Source organism: Eptesicus fuscus, chromosome 2, assembly GCF_027574615.1.
Source record: "Eptesicus fuscus isolate TK198812 chromosome 2, DD_ASM_mEF_20220401, whole genome shotgun sequence".
In the NCBI taxonomy this organism is placed as follows: Eukaryota; Metazoa; Chordata; class Mammalia; order Chiroptera; family Vespertilionidae; genus Eptesicus; species Eptesicus fuscus.
The window spans coordinates 63,590,710-63,610,833 of record NC_072474.1 but is presented as its reverse complement, the minus strand read 5'-3'; the positions used below and the strand labels follow the sequence as shown (position 1 = coordinate 63,610,833).

The 20,124-nt window shown below is 41.0% G+C and overlaps 1 protein-coding gene across 1 annotated transcript; it reads right to left on the bottom strand.

Annotated features, from left to right (window-relative positions):
- Positions 1-2,382: 2,382 nt before the first annotated feature.
- COQ2 (coenzyme Q2, polyprenyltransferase) lies at positions 2,383-18,621 on the bottom strand. Its single transcript, XM_054727712.1, has 7 exons — positions 18,331-18,621; positions 11,887-12,053; positions 11,330-11,451; positions 9,241-9,326; positions 7,051-7,184; positions 4,752-4,940; positions 2,383-2,918 (listed from the first exon to the last, which is right to left on the bottom strand). The coding sequence occupies exons 1-7, from the start codon at positions 18,581-18,583 to the stop codon at positions 2,754-2,756; spliced, it is 1,116 nt and encodes a 371-aa protein (XP_054583687.1). The 5' UTR covers positions 18,584-18,621; the 3' UTR covers positions 2,383-2,753.
- Between the last annotated feature and the right edge of the window lie 1,503 nt (positions 18,622-20,124).

Here is a 20,124-nt window from a genome sequence, read left to right as displayed (position 1 = left end):
TGCAAACAGACATATCCATGGTAATGTTTAGTAAACAGTAAGATTATCAGGTTTGGGGGAGTTTGCTTTAGGCCATTGAGTCAGCAGTAGGTAATAAAATGCAAATATTCGCCCTGTGAATATCAAAAGGAGTCCAGGTCAGCCTTCGGCCAGACTCCTCGCATTTGTATTAATTACTGTTGATCTTGGTCTCCAGCAGCTCCCACCCTACCTCTACCCTCACCACAAACTTACACTGGCTAACTGTTCCGTTTACAACCTCAGGACGACTCTGCCACAGAAGACTGGGCAGGGGCTCTCTTCACCGAGTCTTCCTAGAGAAGACTGGTGTCACCTGCCTTAAGTTACAATACCCCTCACGACTGTGTGGCGATAGACAAACCTGATACTAGATCGATGACGGCTACACTTCTTTGCAGCCCTGAATTGTTTTATGTCCATGATTTTAGAGGCTAATAATGTCCTTCATCTCTCACCCCGCCAACCCACGCCCTTCTGCCACCTGCCCCTTACCCACTTATTTTACTTTTTCAGCCTTTCTACCCAGGAGGAGAAATTAAAAGGAACTAACATAATTCAATGAAATTTAAGCAGCTTTTTGACAGCAAGCAAATCTATGAATGTTTCACTATATTCTCCTGTCCCCAGTTATCACAAATGGCTGTGGGAGTTTTATCAGTTCTGTTTGTTCCATATTAACTTCCATCAACTTACTTAGGAAAATGAAATAAAATTTAAACATATTGCATTTTACCTCCTTTAATTGGAATCAGTGATAATATTTTAACATTTTAAAATATAGGATGATCTGAAAATTATGTAGCCAACCTGAAGATTACATAGATTTTTGGCCAATTCTGTAGCCAGTCGTCAATAGAATCATTGCTCTTTTAGACACTGGAGCTTTTTTCCAGGTGGAAAAGGGATTCCGCCTAAGGCTTCTTCCCAGGTACAAGGTAGGAGGTGCTAAAGCAGACCTCACATTTATCTTGCCCAATGTTCTTCCAGAGTCCAAGCTTGGAAATTAGCATTTGGAGATCAAAATTTTTGTACTATGAGAGATGGTATAAAGAGGTATAGCCCTTTTGTATTTTCACTTCTTTTGTTAAAGGTATCACTTCTGCTTAAACTGTGTATTTTAAAAAAATGATTTTTAGAGAGAGGGAGAGTGAAACATTGCTTGGCTGTTCCTATACGTGCCCTTACAAGGGTTCCAACCCAAAACCTGGGTATGTGCCCTGACCAGGAATCAAATCCGCCACCGTTCGGTGTACGGGATGACCAACTGAGCCACACTGGCCAGGGCTAGGCTCCGTATTTTATTTTTTATTATATTTTCTAGAAAGATTGTGTAATTTTTGCTAATAAATATTCTCAAAAGGAGATATATATTTATTTGTAGGACAACAGAAAACAACATAGATTTAAATTTTATCCCGATGCAGTATCAGAATGAGGTAAAATAGAAACCTACCATATTTCCCTAAAGGTAAGGTATGTTTCTATTCCTCCTCTTCAATGCATTGCTGCTACAGCCGAGTACTATTGCAGTTGCTCCGTCATGGGGAAGTTTTTAGGATGCAGCTTAGATGACACCCAGTGATATGGTAGATCTGTCTACAATGAGGAACCGTTTGGGATGCATTAAGGGCTTCCCATTGCAGGCTAGCCACTCTCTCAGTGTTTGCTGAATAAACAGTTCACTACCTTTCCCTCTGCCCATTTATCAGTGCCTGATGAGTGCTCTGTCAGCTGCATCGTCATCATGCAATTCAGCCTTTATTGCTGCCCACAACTACATACACAAATGACTGCCTCCCCATATACCCCATTGTCCATGACAGCCACTTAAATAAGTAAAACACATTTTTGGTTGATGGTGGTAAGTTATAAAGAGAAAAAACAATAAAGAGCAAGGTTATAGGAGGTGTAGGTAATATTTGTATATGCCATTTTAGACAGTGGCTAGGAAAAGCCTCTTCAAGGAGGTAATATTTAGGAAAAGCCCTGCAGTGAAGGACAAAGACATAATTCAAGCTGAGCACTGCAGGCAAAGGAATTGTACATACAAAGGCCCTCGGGTAGGGGTCTGACCAGCCTGTTGAGGGACAGTGAGGAGGCCAGAGAGGCTGAAAAGGAGGGTGAGGAGAATAGTCACGGACAAGGCCAGATCATGGAGGCCTGGCAGGGAGTAGGACTTTAGTTTGTACTGAGTGTCCCGTGAAGATCCTGGAGGGTTCTGAGCAGAGGAAAGACATTTTACATGGGTTGCAAGAACATCACTCGGCAGCCAAGTTGAAAACATTCTGAAGGGGTAAAGGAACAGTACCCTTAACCAGCTTTTGGCAGTGAGGAAAGGTCAAAATAAAGAACAACAAGGTCTAACTTTCTGTGGCAGTTTTAATTTTTCCCTAAAAAACGAGTCCATTTTTCTTGCAGACATTTAGATGAGATACATGTCAGGTTTCTTTTAAAGTGCCCAAACTCATATAACTCCCATAACTACAGATGAGAATTATAAGGAGCAGAATGCATCAACTTAAATACTCAAGGTCATCTCAAATTCTGATGAGTCCCAGGTTTCTGTGACAGAGGAAGAATTTTGCTGGCAAATATGCTTGAAGTCTTCATCTTCTGATTCTTAATTCTTTAACATATAGTGTAAAACTCTTATTCAAATCTAATTATGCAGTAACAAGACCTGAGTGTTTTGTAAAAGTCTAATAAAAAAATTCCTAGATAAACTTCAATTGCTAATTTTCTGTTCTACTATCTATATTTTTCTTTGTTTCGTCTGTCTTCTTTTCTTTCCACAGGTTCCCGAGGACAATCCCTAAAAAAACGATTAGTCCTATTGTTCGGTTGGAGGCAAATTTATCCCAACAATCCTCGGGTCTGTGAATGTCTAGAGTGTAAATCTGTAAAAGAAGACAATGCTGCATTAGTACAGTACGGACTTGCTGGCATCACAAACACATCATTAGAGAAGATATCAGCACTCTGTTATATAATTTTAAGCAATGGGAAGCCCTTAATGCACCCCAAACAGTTCCCCAATGTAGACAGATCTACCATATCATTGGGTATCATCTAAGCTGCATCCTAAAAACTTCCCCATGATGGGTGTGTGAATGCTTTGAGAGGCAACCCATGCTATTGTCAGCTCTACTTAAAAAGCTCTTCCTTCCACTGACTGATCTAAAATCTGCTTCCTATAGATCCTACCCTCCATTTCTAGTTTTATTCTTCAGAAAAATGTTTCTCAACAGGAGAACAAGTCACATTTGGCCAGGACAACTCTACTGTGCAGGGCTATCTAGTGCGCTGATATTTAATATACCTAGTCCTCACCCACTAAATGCCTGTAGTGAGCCTTCCCATTTATTTATAATAAAAAATACCCCCCATCTATGTGTAAATCTCCCTCCCATCCCCACATAGAGAAGGGAATCCTAGTAACCTAGATGTGCAGTCGGTGACCTAAGACAATAATACTCCTGTTCTCCATGGCCGTCCTGCAGCTGTATCAGCAAAGTCTCATGTCCCTGTCTTACCCTTCCCTAGGCTTAAGCATCAGCATCCCCCTGCATTTTCCCAACTCTGGTTATTGTGGCCTGCAGATTTACAATCATCATGATTTCCTTTCTTTACAAATACTGGAAGGCTATGTCCATCCTAAAATATTATATCAAAGACTGGAGAGAGGACCACAAATGCAACTGAGAATATAAAGTGAGTTCCAAATATTTGTTATAACATTTGTGATTGTCCTCATCATCTTTTCCTTTCTGCCCTGATATCCAGGTGCTTAAATAGTGCTCAATCTCTATTATCCTGACCAGACAATCAACTGGTGATGACAAATCTGTGGAGTTATGACCAAAAGAGAATGCTGGGAAATTCTAAGGAAGAAAACGATGAGATCTGAGAATCCTGGAGAATCACCAATTCGTATGTTTTAGCTTTCCTAGTGAGAAAAACAACGGTGATGCAACATAGGGTTTCATTTATAGACATCGGATTTTAGTTTCTTTCACGCCATGTTCTGTAAGTTTTGCTTACTCTGAAAAATAACTTGCAATAATCTATATGAAACAGATAATCTAAATATAACTTCTGTTCAAAGAAAATAATAGAAAACACTGGTTGCTAATGGACTGTATTTTTGCATCAATCTATTAAGTTAAAATTAGATTTAGTTCATTATTAAGTTAAAATTAGATTTAGTTCATACACAAGTCAATAAAATAGATTCACAGTATCAGCTTGTAGGGGCAAGGGTTCTGGGGACATATCCTGAAATGACAGTTTCCTACTATCTAGGCAGAATTCAGACATGTTATATTTTGATGACTTATCCAGCCTTGGTCTCTGTACCAGGGGGATCTAAACCTATGAATAATCAGTTTGCTAAGCATCACCAGAAGCCCACATTTTAAAGTGAAGTTGTGTTGATCAGTTACTTTCAAAGTAATTCAATTCAACCCACAACCTTCAGACATTGCTGAAATTTTCCAGAAGTAATTCCCGAAAAATCAGAGGGGGAAAGATCTACATTTAGTTTTAGATGACCTCTTTAAAATAATATAGCTCTTTTATATGGTAAGATGGGGGAGGGGAGGAGGCGATTCAAGCCAGTTCAAGGCGGTGCAAGAAGTACCTTACTTGGTAAACACAGAGGTTGTTTCATTTAAATATTTATAATTTATAGCAAGGAAGAATGAGGGGAAAAAATAAGAAGGTGGTCAAACCTGGTGAGTCAGGTGGGCTGCGACAGCAGCCAGAGCAGTGTAATAGGGCGCAGTCTGACCAGCGTTCATGCCCACCAGGCTCAGCGCCCCCAGCATTGCTACACTGAAGCCACTAAGCCATTGCTTGGTGTTTTCACGAAACCTCAGTGCCGTGGACTTCACGCCAATCAGAGCATCATCTCTCTTGTCCTAACATCAGAAAGTAATAAGAAATTGTCTTTTACTGACATACCATAAAATTCACCATTTTTAAGTGTACAATTCAGTGATTTTAGTATATTCATAAGGTTGTGCAACTATCACTACTACCTAATTCCAGAGGACACTGTCTTTTAAAGAACAATTATATCCTATATAATAAAAGGCTAATATGCAAATTGTCCCATCGGGAGTTTGGCCAGGGGACAGGGCAGGCCAACCGCCCACAACCTCTTCCCCGATAAGCCCCTTCCCACCCCAATCAGGGGCGAGGCTGGCCGGCCAACCTCCCGCATCCCCTCCCCCCCCCCCCCCCCCCCCACCCCAGCCTGGCTAGACCACACCCATGCACGAATTCGTGCACTGGCCTCTAGTATAACCATAAAGATACACCATGAGCTGTGAAAAATGAATAATTCAGAACATGGGATGATCAGTAATGAATGTACAGCCAAGTTAAATGTTACTGCTAAAATTCTCTTACAGCTCTATTTCTACATGTCACTATATTTCTTATAACCCTACTGACCTTTAAATACACTTTTACTACATCAAAAGTAAAACTCAACTCAAATTCTTCAAAAAGCTCCTTATTGCAGAGTTCTCAAGTCTTAATAATTTCCTTACATTTTAGTTTCAATCTTGTTGAAATCACAAATGTAAAAAAATGCTCACTTACTACACAACATCCATTCACATTTCACTTCTAACTCAATTTACTCTTAGCCTCTCCCATCAAATCCTTTCTGTTTAAGGTTTTGATGAAACACTCCCATCTAGCTGGCTGGTTTCCTCTAGGAAACTTATTTGCAAGCATTTCCATAAGCTGTTGTAATTATGGTCCTGTGTTATCAGAGGCTGCATGCTGAACTCTACAGGCACCTGCAGGCAGAGAGCTATCTTTTGGAGTCCCAAACACAAATAATAATGAGTGTGGGGTTCCAGTGTAAACTGTGTTTTTAATTATGTGGACTACCAAAGTTCAATGAGTATATGGTGTTTTACTGAAGAAGTTAACCTAATTGGCATACAGCTATCTTAACCATTGGTTCCAGATCTTACTGCAAAAAGTACAGGCATCTCCTCTAAACTATTAGTTAAGTTTCACTTTAGGAAACCAGGCTGATTATAGATCTGACAACTTTTTCATGATAATACAGATGTGGTGGGGGGAAGGGGTTAATGAAATAATGAAATCCAGACTAAAATATTAGAAACAAAATTTCATTAAATCATGACATATTCTTTAAGTAAATGATTGAGAACACATAGTCATAAAAATACTGAGAAACCCTTTTTTCACAGTTCATAATCATAAAAGGAAAATTAAGAAGATAAACCCAGAAAAAAATTTAAAAGTTTTTTTTTATTAAACTTATGGAAAGGCAATACAAAAACTATAAAAATACTTACGTCCTTTAAGTAACACCACTCCTAAAAATTTATCTGAAAAGCTCATAGTCATAAAGGCATTAGTAATTAAAACAATACTATTTCTAATTGCAGAAACTCAGAAACGACTGAAATGGCCAAAATAGACAAATTGTTTTAAAAAATTATGATGTGTTATTACCTAGTCTTAAAGCGTTAATGACAAAAATAGGTAAAAGCCTAGGAAAACATGTACTACCTATACTAGGTAAAGAAGCTGCCTGGTGCAATGATTAGAGGCATCAACAGAAGGGCAGGAGAGGGTAGTGCTTAAAAGCACAGACCCTGGAGGTTGTTTGGATTTGAATCTCAGCTCTGCCATCCACTAACTATGTGACACGGACAAATTACTTCCCATGCATGTTTCCCCATTTGCAAAATAAGGATAATAAAAGTGCCTTCCTCTCAGGTTATTATGAGAGTTAAATTAGTGTTTGCAAGGTATTTAAAACAGTGACTGGCATATAGTAAATGCTATTTAAATTATTATAAATAAAATAAATGAGCTGATCTCTTTGGTAAATATACATGCACATGAAACAGACATATTTTGTTGGAACCATGGAAGTGTGAATGATGTTTTTAGGAAAAAATACTTCCCCTTTAGTTTGATTCTTAAAGTTTTTTAAAAAAACAACTAAGCTAAGGAAAAAAGATGTTGTTTCTTTACCTGATGGGCATAGATAGTATCATATATTAGAGTCCACATAATTCCAGAAAAATAGAGAGGCAGGCAAACAAATGGATCACAGAAGCCCTTGACAGCAGACCATCCAAGTAGTGCTCCCCAATTAAAAGTGAACCCTACAAGGAGTGAAACAGAAAGAGAGGAAAAGTCTAACTGGACTTCAGAATTCCAAAGGGAGGGAGAGGGGTATCAGCTTGTATTAAGTGCTTCTGTGTACGCTGTTTTCTAATACGTTTCTTCCTTAAATTCTCTCAGCTCTCTGTGGTAGTTGTTAGCTACATTTTCTAAAAAAGAAAACAGGTTCAGACAGGGGAACAGACAATTAAAATAACACAGCTAAGAGAAAGAATAATATCCCCCCGATACATAGGTTTCATGAGAACATTTATCCTACCTCGTATGGTGCCTGGCACAGTCAATAAGTAATAGATGCTGGGGTCTGAACTTAGACCCGAGTTAAAATCCTGTGACCTTCCCACTATCACTCTACTTCCCCTCTAGGTATAGAAAGAAGGGTATAGACAGGACCCTTGTTTATTCCACAAGCCCACCCTCTCTGAGGACTACATGCTGACGACTCCTGAATCTCTCTGTACGGGCCTTCTGTCTTCAGACTAGCCACTGGACTGTCTGCTGGGCTTCTCCACCTGAAGGCCCTCTGCCTCCTCAAACTCAATGGGTCCCAAACGTCTTTTCTCAGAAGCGCTTTCCTCCCGTCGCCTGTTTCTACTCGGACTCTCTCCTCAGCTGACGGAGGACCTCTCCCCGGTGGGCCCGCAGCCCTCGTGTGTGCCAGGACACTACACTGCAATGCTCTGTTCACCACTGTCTCCTTCTCCGGCTCCATCAAGATGGCGAATGTGTTTTAGTCACTTCGATTTTCCTAGTACTTGTGTGATTGCTGGCACAAAGTAAAAGTTAGGGGTTCAATAAATATCTGAAGTAAATATACCAGCTTTCTTAATATTATCTTATAGATGGGGAATGCTTAGCCTCCTTTTACCTAAGGAGTCCCTATCAGTTGAGACTATAATGCCATATATATATATATATATTTTTTTTTTTCAATAAAAAGAAACACATTGAATAAGAGGATCTCAGAAAAAATTAGTATTCCACCACAACTTTGCAGTCAGCCTTCAAATCAACTTCTGGAGTAGCTTTAGGTTCTTCTTTTATTTACTGGGGGGAAAAATTTCAAAGAACTAAAATAGTTTTAGGAACACTTTAGATTACTCTAGGAATAGAAATTAGTAGATATTTTTGCAAAAGATTTTGACTTAACTACCTCTTATCTACCTCTCTTTCTACTAATAAACATTTACTGAATTCCTGCGATGTGTCAAGTGCTATGTGAGATGCTGAGCCATTCAAATGTAATGAATGCTTTATCTTTTAGGCACTTACAATTTATTATTGGGGAGACAGAGGAGGCTCTCAATATCTTCCTGTTGAATTGATGCTGTTGCAATGAGTAAGTGTCTTGTCAGAGGGCTGTGGGAGCCCAGAGTGCTATAACTTTTTCCCGGGAAGTCTAAGGAAGGCTTCACAGAAAGGGATCCCTGAGAAGCGGCTGAGCTGTCACACAGACTTGAACCCGTGTTCTCCTGCTCGGAGTGCTTTCTATTCCAGTCCCCAAAGTCTTCAGGGCAGCTAGATCAACCACCTAATGAGAGAGGTAGGCTCAAGGCAGCTAATGCTTTTCTTCAGGACATACCTAGATTTTTAAAAGAGCATTTCGGAAAATTAAATATTCAAGATTTTTTTAACCAATAGTATAGTGTGTCAGAAATGGCTAAGTGTCCTTCTTCAAAATATGAAAATCTGCCCTGGCTGGTGTGGCTCAGTTGGCTGGAGCATCGTCCTGTGCACCAGAAGGTCGCAGGTTCGATTCCTGGTCAGGGCACATACATAGGTTGCAGGTTCTATCCCCAGTCAGGGTGCATATGGGAAGCAATCTATCAATGTTTCTCTCTCTCTCCCCTCCTTCCTCTCTCCCTTGGAAAAAAAAAAAAGAAAAGAAAAACTATTCTTGGTTTGGAAAATTTCATGACTGACGACATTTTATCAGCCACATTGTACATGTATTTATGCATGTATATTATATCTAAAAGTATAGTCTGGGGTATCACAGGAAATAATTATTTCTGTGAAATAATAATTTAAGCTCACCCAAGGCTAATTGAGGCCAGTACGTAATTCTTTTCATTAGTGGATAGGTGATGACAAGAAGTAGGGATGCTGCTCCAAGAGCTATACTGAAATCAAGAAAAACCATTAGAAAGATTAACATCACCATCTCTTACAAATCACTAAATAAGATGAGAGTAACACTAATTGGGAAAATAAATTATCTTAAAAATTATATTTTTTGTTATGTAAAATTCTCTTCCTGGACTTTGATAAGGATAAAGTATGATTAAAAATACTTTAAGTGTTACAAAACAACCAAACAATAACAACAGCTAACACACGTAGTACTTTCATGCATTAGGCACTGCTCTCACTGCTTTACATATGATAACTCATTATAATCATCACCACAACCTTAAGAGGCAGATAGCTTAATTCTACTGGTTGTTTTGCAGATGAGGAAACTAACGCTCAAAGAGATTAAGTAGTCCTAGCTGGTTTGGCTCAGTGGATAAAGCATCGGCTTGCAGACTGAAGGGTCCCAGATTTGATTCCAGTCAAGGGCACATGCCCAGGGTTGTGGGCTTGATCCCCAGTAGGGGACGTGCAGAAGGCAGCCAATTAATGATTCTCTCTCATCATTGATGTTTCTATCTCTCTCCCCGTCTCCCTTCCTCTCTGAAATCAATAAAAATATTTTTTTAAAAAGAGATTAAGTAATTGTCATACAGCTAGTCAGTAGGAGGGCTAGAATTCAAACCTAACGCAGGTTGACTACAAGTCCAACTTATTACCACATGCTACTACTTCTCTAAATTTTATATTCAAACGTTAAGATAGCTAGAAATAGACGTCCTAACAGAGAATCAGAGTCAAGATATCCCTCCCTCCACATACAGTACAATGGGGTGTTATTTCTCTAGAAGAGGGTAAGGTCACAAAGCCCTATGAAAGGATAATAACATAAGACATTCATGAGTGTTAAATTAGTGTTTAACACCTAACACCACCCCTCCAGGAATAATCTTCCAAAGTGTTCATGTGAGTGATGCTAGCAGGACAACATCTACACTAATAAAAGAGAAATATGCAAACTGACAGTCACTTCGTGACACCCACCAGCCAATCAGGAGTGGGTATGCAAATTAACCCAACAAAGATGGCAGTGGACCCGCCCCCCAGTAGCTCTGGGCCTCTGGGCAACACGCATGCAGGCGCAGAGTGGCTGGGCGGGACGGGACGCCTGCTATAAGGAGGAGGGCGGGGGGCGGAGGGAGCTTCAGGAGCGGCGCTCCGACTGGAGCGAAGACTAAAGGCTCCGTGAAGATGGAAGGCATTGGCCAGAGTGCTGGCAGCCTATTGAACGAATCTTTGTGCAATGGGCCTCTAGTATATAATTAAGTCTAGTCTTTATAAAATAATGCTTGTTTGGTGACCTCCTCTTTTTTCTCTTATTGAAGCACTTTGTAAACAGCCATCTAAAGCACAGAAGTTTAATTCTGTCTGTGTTTGAGATACAGAAATGAGTCCTTTCACTTTTTTCATCTATCATGGATTAGGAACCTAACTCTGGGAAAGAGCATTTCCTCTTTTTGCATAATGAGTATAACCACTTCTGCTTCTATCTACTTCAGAGACACTGAATTATAACCACTTCTGCTTCTATCTACTTCAGAGACCCTAAAATAAAATTATGCAGGGGTGGGCAAAAGTAGGTTTACAATTGTGAGTACATGAAAGTTTATTCTTGTATTATTCATTAATTATTGTATTATTTCTTGTGTGAACAACTCTAAACCTACTTTTGCTCATCCCTGTACAAACGAGTATATACACACACACACATACAGGCACCTAGAAAACCTATAAAGTGACTTGTGAACCTTAGGAACATGCAGTGTAAGTACTAAAGGTGATTCAGGATAAATTAAATGCTGATCTCTTACCTCAATTCCTTTGGATGAAAACATACTTGATTTGACAATGTGTGGTGATTTATTTATACTTGCTAACTTACAGATGCTCTAATAGGTAGCCAATAAACAGCTTTATGATAAAGATAGTTCAATTTTCCTCCATTTCAAAGGAGATATTTTATACATGATTATGAAAAACACATTTACTATACCTGTAGTAATTCAGACACAGAAGAACCCCCAGTGCCAGGGTCAGCTGTCCCCCGAGAAAAATGAAGGACTGAAAGGTTGAAATGTCTCCAGCAGCTATTGGGCGGTTTGCTGTTCTTGCAACCTTAATGCATAAAAATAGATACCTTAGCCTCACACAATGGCTCAATCATTTATTTAAACATTTCATCAAGAAACTGGTCCATGGTAAGCACTAAGGCAGAAATATAAATAAAAAGTGAAGTCAACATTGGAAATACTGCCAAGAATCAAAAGTTGGTATTTTAAAGTAGTTTTGAAAAGAACAAAAATTCCCCACCACTCACTCTCCTTTCCGTCTCCCATCCTCATCCCTAACCAAACAAAACAAAGCGACTTCCTTATCTAGTAATTAGCAAGTGTATGTTCAATTTCCATAGAGAAGAGAGAAACAATAATAATATGAATTCTCAGGAAAAAAAATTGCAGTGCATGTTAAATAAGGCTAATATCCTGTGGGAAACATGTTACTCTGCGGAATTTAGAGAAGCCTCTCTGTTCCTTTTGATGACGAAACTACCTTTTTATCGTAGTCCCGGTCCCACATGTCATTAATAGTACAGCCTGCTCCCCGCATCAGAACAGCTCCAGTGCCAAAGAGGGATAACATGTACCAATCTGGAAAACTGCCCGGTTCAGCTGCCAGCCCAATGCTCCAGGTACATGGCAGATACAACAGCCATGTTCCTAAGCAAAAACAAAAAGACAAAAAAGGTACAAATTCAAGTTGGTTAACTGTTTTCATTTTTTTAAACACCACATCCCAAAGTAAAAAATACAAATTCAAAAACATGACAAAACTGGGACAATAGCCCTGGCTGGTGTGGCTCAGTTGGATGGGGCATCCAAAAGGTTGCTGGTCCAATTCCCGGTCAGTGCACATGCCCTGGTTGCAGGCTCCATCAACTGATGTTATGCTCTTACATAGATGTTTCTCTCTCTCTCCTCTCCCTTTTTCTCTCTAAAAATCAATAAAAACATTTTTTTAAAATATAGGGGGGAAAAATGGGATGATTAATTTGCAACTCATATCACAAAGGACTATTCAGAAAGAAATACAAATGGCTCTTATACATATGAAAAGATAATGAACTTTGAGAAATATGTATTTAAATTACACTGATGTAACATTTTTCACCCATCAGAATGGCAAAACCCAAAGTCTGACAATATTCCTGGAGAGTCAAATACTGTATTTCTGGCCGAAACCGGTGTGGCTCAGTGGATAGAGCGTCGGCCTGCAGACTCAAGGGTCCCGGGTTCGATTCTGGTCAAGGGCATGTACCTTGGTTGCGGGCACATCCCCAGTGGTGGGTGTGCAGGAGGCAGCTGATCGATGTTTCTAACTCTCTATCCCTCTCTCTTCCTCTCTGTAAAAAAATCAATAAAATATATTTTAAAAAAAATACTGTATTTCTGATGAGGTTACAAAATGGTCCAACCCTTAAGGACAACCTGAAAAATTTTAATACACGTGTGTGTGTATACATGCACACACACATATAAAACGAATACATACATTTGAATGTTAGTATGTTCATAGACCATGACAGAAAGGCTATATTAGAAACTCGTCTTGGGGGAGGGAACTGGGTGGCTGAAAGACTTAGCTTTCACTCTACACTTCTGTACCTTCAGAATTTTGTATCATATGCACGCATTACCAGCAACCCTTTGTTGGGGGGACAGAGCCCAACCAACTGACACACACTGGCCAGGGTTGAAATTTTCTATTTGATATTTTCAGACCACAGTTGACTGTGGGTAACTGAAACCGAAGAAAGTTAAACCATAAATAACGGGTTATGTGAATGAGAGATTTTACACATGGACTTTAATAGTTATCTTACTTTCAAAAGAAAACCTTTCAAAATATGTACACATATAATACCTTAATAAAAAAAAATTGGGAAAAAAAAAAAAAAGAAAAAAAAGAAAACCTTTCAACAAATGTTTAGATATGGTACTTTGAAGACAAATTCTGAATTTTCCTTCCATATTTAACAATATAAGAGAAACAAGACATGTGATTAAAGAAAGATCAGATCCTGCCACCCGGCGTGGCTCAGTGGTTGAGAGTACACCTATCAACCAGGAAGGTCATGGTTCGATTCCCAGTCAGGGCACATGCCCAGTTGTGGGCTCGATCCCCAGTAGGGGCATGTGGGAGGCAGTCAATCAATGATTCTCTCTCATTGTTGATGTTTCTATCTCTCTCTCTCTCCCCCTTACTCTCTAAAATCAATAAAAATATTTTTTTTTTAAAAAAAGAAAGATCCTATACAGAAATGATCAAATGACAAAGTCCTTATAATCATGTTTAAGCTTCATTAAGTTTAAGTTTTAGTCATTTGCAAATCTTTATAAAGTACATATTTTAGGGTTATGCTAGGAACTGGAAATACAATGGTGACTGAGAGCTGGTTTCTGCCTTTTCACAGTTTATAAATCGAAAGGAAGAAACTCAGTTAAACAATTGTAAAACAGATTAACTGAACAACAGGTCAAGCACAGGGTCCTACAAAGGCATAAAACAGTGCCACCCAAGTTAACCGGGGAGAGAACAGGGAGAACTCAGAAAGGCTTTTCCAAAGGGGCTTAAACTCACACAGCAGGAAAGGCAAGGAAAGCCTACAAGTGAGAAATGGCCAGTCCAGAAGCGAATAACGATAGCTAATGTGGAGGAGGAATAAAGTTTCCTCTACTCTTCTCGGTTCTCTTGGCTAGCCTAAACTGATTAACAAGAGAAAATAACCAAATCTAATTATATACATGTGTACAGGAACTCCACAGACATGAAAGAGGCAGAGACTCCCACATACACGAGAGGTTCAGAGACAGACGGTAAAATGACGTATATATGACACCCTGAGCTAAGGAATGAGATAAGAGCTCTGGGGCTTTCAAAAGAACTCTAGAAGGGGTTAATTCACAGATTGATGAGAAAAGCAGATGTTCAGTAGTTAGATGTTTGCCCTCTAAATAGGTCATAAAAAGTTATTCTTAAAAAAAAAGTTATTCTTGTTTTGTTACAGACAAGGCCCTCAATTTAATATTTAAGGGAAAGGTAAAAGTTTCTCTTGACCCTGCAAAGTCTCGATTACCTTCAGCTTAAAATACTGTAATCCCCCTACCACAGAGGCAAAACTTGGACAACTCACTCTGAACCCCCCACTAACATTTACTGAATGTTTGTGAAATGCCAGGCAGTGTTCTAATTGCTTTATATGCAGTCCTATCTGGTTTGGCTCAGTGGCTAGAGTGTCAGCCTCCAGACTGAAGAGTCCCAGGTTCAATTCCGGTCAAGGGCACATGCCCAAGTTGCGGGCTCGACCTCCAGTAGGGGATGTGCAGGAGGCAGCCAATCAATGATTCTCTCTCATCACTGATGTTCTATTTCTCTCTCCTTCTTCCTTCCTCTCTGAAATCAATAAAAACATATTTTAAAAAAATGATTTATATGTATAAACTCACTTAATCCTCAAAAATACCCTTATAAAATATGCACTATTATTATTATTCCTATTTTATACACAAGGCAACAGATGTGCAGAGTTTAAAACAATGGGTTTAACATCTTCCTCACAACTTCGAGGGACAGAGGAGTAGCTACCCGATCTTACCCCAATAGAAAAGAAAAACCATCACTGCACAGGCATTATTTCCCTGGTGCAATTAGAACTGCAGGTTCCACTTAAAAAATAATTCTAGAGAAAGATGTGTAACCATCTATAGCATTTTGGGTCAAGAACAAAATTTTCTTAGCCTGAAGTCTGTATTATAGGTGACATATTCACTTACTAATATGAATCTGTAGGTGGCCCTTACAGAAGAGGAGGGTTCCTATAATGAAGGAGAAAGTCAGACCTCCTGTTTGATGTTTGCTACTAGTAAGTGAAATGACACCGGATACTACAGTATATTAAACTTCAAGGTCCATTCTTTGTCATCTATAATGAGAGTAAAGATATCTACCTTTCAGCATTGTTATGAGAAGACGCTATTGGTGATGAAAACACAAACAATACTACAAAATATATAGTGCTTACTATGTGTCAAGTGCTGTCATATAATACTTGATTCTCACAACAAACCTATGAAATAGGTACTATTCTTATTATACCCAGGTACATTTCAGAAAAAAAAAAAATGTTTACTATAGAAAAAGGAAAACCTCTCTGGGAGGTTAAATAAAATGATCAAGTTTTGGCAGGTGATGGAAAGACAAAAGAGCCTAATGGACTCTAACAAGAGTCATTCACGAATTACACCTTATCTTTAAGACAACATAATCACCCATAAACGCAGTAAAAAATTACACCACAAATTTAATGGAAGAGTGCCACCTGCTGAAACTTCCTAAAATAATATAGTTGGTGACCCATTTGAAAGAATAATCCATTCTGAAAAACAATAAAACACATTTTCATTTATGAAAAGTAACAAGATCAAGCTTCAACAAAGTAACACAATGAACATAAAATTACCCCACAAAAGAATTTCAATAAAGAAATATCAAACCTGGATTCTACCACTACCAACTTAATGTTCCTGGCATACACATAGGGGCTCAAATAATGATTGTTGAATGAACTGTAACACAGAGAACTACTACTAAGTTATCTTAAAATCTTGCAATCATCACCTTTTTTAGAACTGAAGCATGCAGGCTGGTCTCTTCTCAATATACTGTACATATAAGTATTACCCAAACCTCTCTATTCCCACTTCTCAAGTAATAATGGCTAATTATGTTAGGCACTCTTCTAAAGGTTTGACATGTAGTAATGAGTTCTTATGACAACCTTATAAAGTCAATATTATTAGTATCTTCATTTTATAAATGAGAAATGAAGGCTCAGAGAGGTAAAGTAACTTAATTGGGGTCCCTCAAATGGGCAGAGTAAAGATTCAAACCCAGGAGGTCTGGCTCCAGAACTTTATGCATAACCCCTTTATAATAATCTCTTACTATGGGTTGGTCTAGGCCAGCGGTCGGCAAACTCATTAGTCAACAGAGCCAAATATCAACAGCACAACGATTGAAATTTCTTTTGAGAGCCAAGTTTTTTAAACCTAAACTTCTTCAAAATAGACTCGCCCAGGCCGTGGTATTTTGTGGAAGAGCCACACTCAAGGGGCCAAAGAGCCGCATGTGGCTCGCGAGCCACAGTTTGTCGACCACGGATCTAGGCAATAAAGTAGAAGGAACTAGAGGTTTATGGAAATGGGAGTAACAGCAGCTGTTGGATCTGTCTTGGATGCTTGTAAGCTTACACTGAAGCTCTGTGACACAGACTCAAAGAACAGAATTATAATTAGGCTTCAGATTAGAAATAGGTCTGGAAATTTATGCCTATCAACTTCTATCTGGCCCCAATATGCAAGGGGTCATGATGGCAGGGCTGTGGCTATCATTTATTTTGCCTGTATACTGTAATTGCTGATTGCTAGAAACTCTTAGTACTGTGATCCCAAATAGGTAGTGCATAAATCTAGAACACCAAAAACAAGGCCTGACCTGGGGTCGTGGCTGGGCAAAGGTGGAAAAAAAATGTAGCTACACATTTGGATGTATTTCTATGCACTGCATCATCTAGATTCTAGATTACCTGGATTTCAGCCTCTACCCCGCTCTCACCAGTGTCCATCCTTTCTCAGTCCAGTTCTTAACCAACTGGTACTCCCCCTATTTTCTACACCCATGTAGGGTTCCAGGTCAGCTTATATTGTTAGTGTGCCAACAACACTACCTTGGGGATTTTGCAAAAATATTTCCCCCACCAATTAAGTTCTACCCTCCTCTGCAAAATCTACCTGTCCTCAGAGTTACACTTTGCCTTTTTCCAGTAATGAAGGTCCACAGTAATTACTGGCCTTTCCTGATGTACTTACTATCTGTATCACTTATATCAGCTTTTCCAACAAGACTAGGAGTTCCTTGAGAGCAAGGAGTTTCTATAGCTCTTTCTGTCTCTAAAGCTAGGTGATATTGTAGGAATTTATTAATTCATTCAATGCTACTGCCAAGCTCTGTTCTAGGAACTAGATTTTAAAAATCCCATTATGTGCAGCTTACATTGTTTTGGAGAAGTCAATAAACCAATAAATGCATAAGGTTTGTTAATGGAGAATACTACAAAAACAAAAAAATGGGGTGAAGGGGTGGAGTGAGGTAGTGGGTGGTATTTTAAACAGGAAGGGCAGGGCAATCCTCAGAGGCGATTGTGAGCTGAAAGGCAGTTCGTTCCTAAGTGCAGTACGCACTGCATTCAGATGAATTAAATCTTTTAAAAAATTGAATTGAGAGGGATAGAGAGATAGAAACATCGAGGAGAACCATCTGTCAGCTGCCTCCTGCAAACCCCGTCCCCTTTCTCGCCCTCCCCCGACCCCGCTTCCTCCCACTGGAGATCCAACACACAACCCGGGCAAGTGCCCAGACCGGGAATCAAACCAGCGACCGCTTGGTTCCTGGGTCCCCGCTCCACCGCTGAGCCACACCAGCGGGCACACATGAACTAAATCTGTGACGAGGGTGGTGTAGGGCAAAGAGCTAGAACCCCAGCATCAAAACACCACCTTCCTCTGTTCTGGCTCCGCGGAAGAGCCTTCGGTCTTCAACATCTTTACTGGCTCATTCGCTTGGGGAGCCTTACAGGATTACGGGGAGGACCAAACACAAGCCAAGTGCAAGTGCTGCTACAACACCGCAAATCCGTGCGAGGCAGGCACCCGGCCGGGATTTCTGCTCCACTCATCCTTAAACAAGGGCAGTGGGACGAGCGACCGTGTGGGCCCGGCTCAGACGCTCGGGATTCAGAGGGGCCTGAAGGCAGGCCGGCCACGCCTCTCGGAGGTCGCCGGGTTCGGGAGTCTCCGGGTGCCCCGCGCCTGGCGGCCGCGTCCCGGCGTAGGCGCTGCATTTCCAGCCCCGCGCCGCCCGCGCGCGCACCGCACTCACCTATGGGCTTGTCCAGCCGCATGAGGCGCAGGTAGGGCCGCAGAGGGCGGGGCGCCGAGTCCACCACCGCCGCGGCCGACAGGCTGAGCCGACGCCGGTGCGGGGCCGGCCCCGCGGAGGACGGCCGGTCCCCGGGGCGGAGCGCACCAGCCGCGCGCGCCAGGGCCAGGGAGCGGCCGCGCGCGCCCCACGGCCACGCCCGCGCCACGGCCCGCAGGCCCCGCGCGAGCCCCGCGCCACGGGCGCCCAGCATGGCGTGGGTAAGCGTGGCCCGCACGGGCCTGACGTCATTCCCGGGCGTCGGGTCACGGGTTGGCATGCGTGGTGACGTCAGCGAGAGGCCTTCGGGTCCGTCCCGTCTGGGCAGGGGCGGGGCCCGAGCCTTTTGAGTGACGTGAAATAAGAGTTATGTTCGTCACTTCAACCTGCAAGGGTGTCCCCTAGGTACTCGGTGTAAAAGGAATTCCTGTTATCAGCTTTCTCAGTAAATACGAAAGGAGAGTGTTTACTCGTTCGGAACGGTTATAGCAAAACAAACAAACAACACAAACAGCACACGCATAAAACCCACTGAACCCCAAATGTTGGTTTGAAGACAGGGGTTTCCTTTTTTAAAGCTAAAAGGATCCCTGGCAGCCAAGTCCAAGAATGTAAGTTAAAACCGTCCTCAAAGTTAAGGGACGTTCCTTACAAAGTCATACTGAACAGTGGATTCACAGGAGCTGGTATGATTGAGAGGCATGGAGTGTGTGGAAAGCGAAGAGCCTCAGCTAGAACGGTCGAATGGCTCTCACTTCTCATCATAGCCAGCAATGAGAGAGCGCTGTGTGCCAGGCACTGTTGCAGGCGCTTTGCCAGTATTATCCCATTTAACCACTTCCTGAGTGACCATGGGCAAGTCACTCATCTGGACTTTAGGATTACAGGAAATTAGGTTAGTCTTCAGACTCCTCTCCTTAAAACCCAAACCAGTGATGCTGTGATATCTTGTGTCCCCAGTGGTGTCCGCGAGGGGGCAGTCCTTGATAATTCTACAAAACTAGCACACAACCTGTTTGTTCACCAATTGTAGACAGAGGGATCAAAAGGCACTGGGAAATTTTATTATAAAGGTTTACAGTTGTGAGTATGCGAAACAGAGTTTAGTCTTTGTATTATTATTTATTAATTATTGTATTATTTTCCATATGAACAACGGTAAGCCCAGTTTTGCCCCACCCTGTAAAGGAAAAACACACACACTTTTTTCTGTGTTTCCTCTACTCTTAATTCTCTACTACAACCCCGCTCCACTCTGACACCGGATGTGTAGGTTTTCCACCTATGAAGCAATTGTGACACCACCTGGGTGGCCTATGATTTAACTCAGTTCTGGCACTACTGACCATAGCAGCAGACCCCACAGATTTAGGGCTCAGTTCCACAAGACTGCTCCTCCCCCAACTGCTGAAGCCAGTGGAAAGTCCAAGTTATTAGCTGTGCTTCTGAGTTATTGGTGATAGCTGGGAGGAGCACAAGACCTCTTTCTGGGGTTTGATTATTTGCTGGAGTGGGTCAGGAGATTTAGGAAGCATTTTGCTTAATAGATTACTAGTTTATTATAAAAGGACATTAACTCCGGAATAGCCAGATGGTGAGGAGATATATAGGGCAATGTATTTGGGAAAGGGAACAGAGCTTCCATGCCCTCTCTTAGCATAAGCCACTCTCCTCACTTCCAGTGTTTCACAACCCTAAAGCTCTCTGAACCCCATCTCTTTGGGGTTCCATGCAGGCTTCATTATAGGCACAATT

Excerpts from the sequence above, each read along its gene's own strand:
- COQ2 (XM_054727712.1), bottom strand. The coding sequence starts at position 18,583 with ATGCTGGGCGCCCGTGGCGCGGGGCTCGCGCGGGGCCTGCGGGCCGTG. Across the intron at positions 9,327-11,329 it reads CTGTGTCTGAATTACTACAG|TATAGCTCTTGGAGCAGCAT; the intron begins GTATAGTAAATG and ends TCTTGATTTCAG. Across the intron at positions 2,919-4,751 it reads CAGCCCACCTGACTCACCAG|ATTTACACTCTAGACATTCA; the intron begins GTTTGACCACCT and ends CTTCTTTTACAG.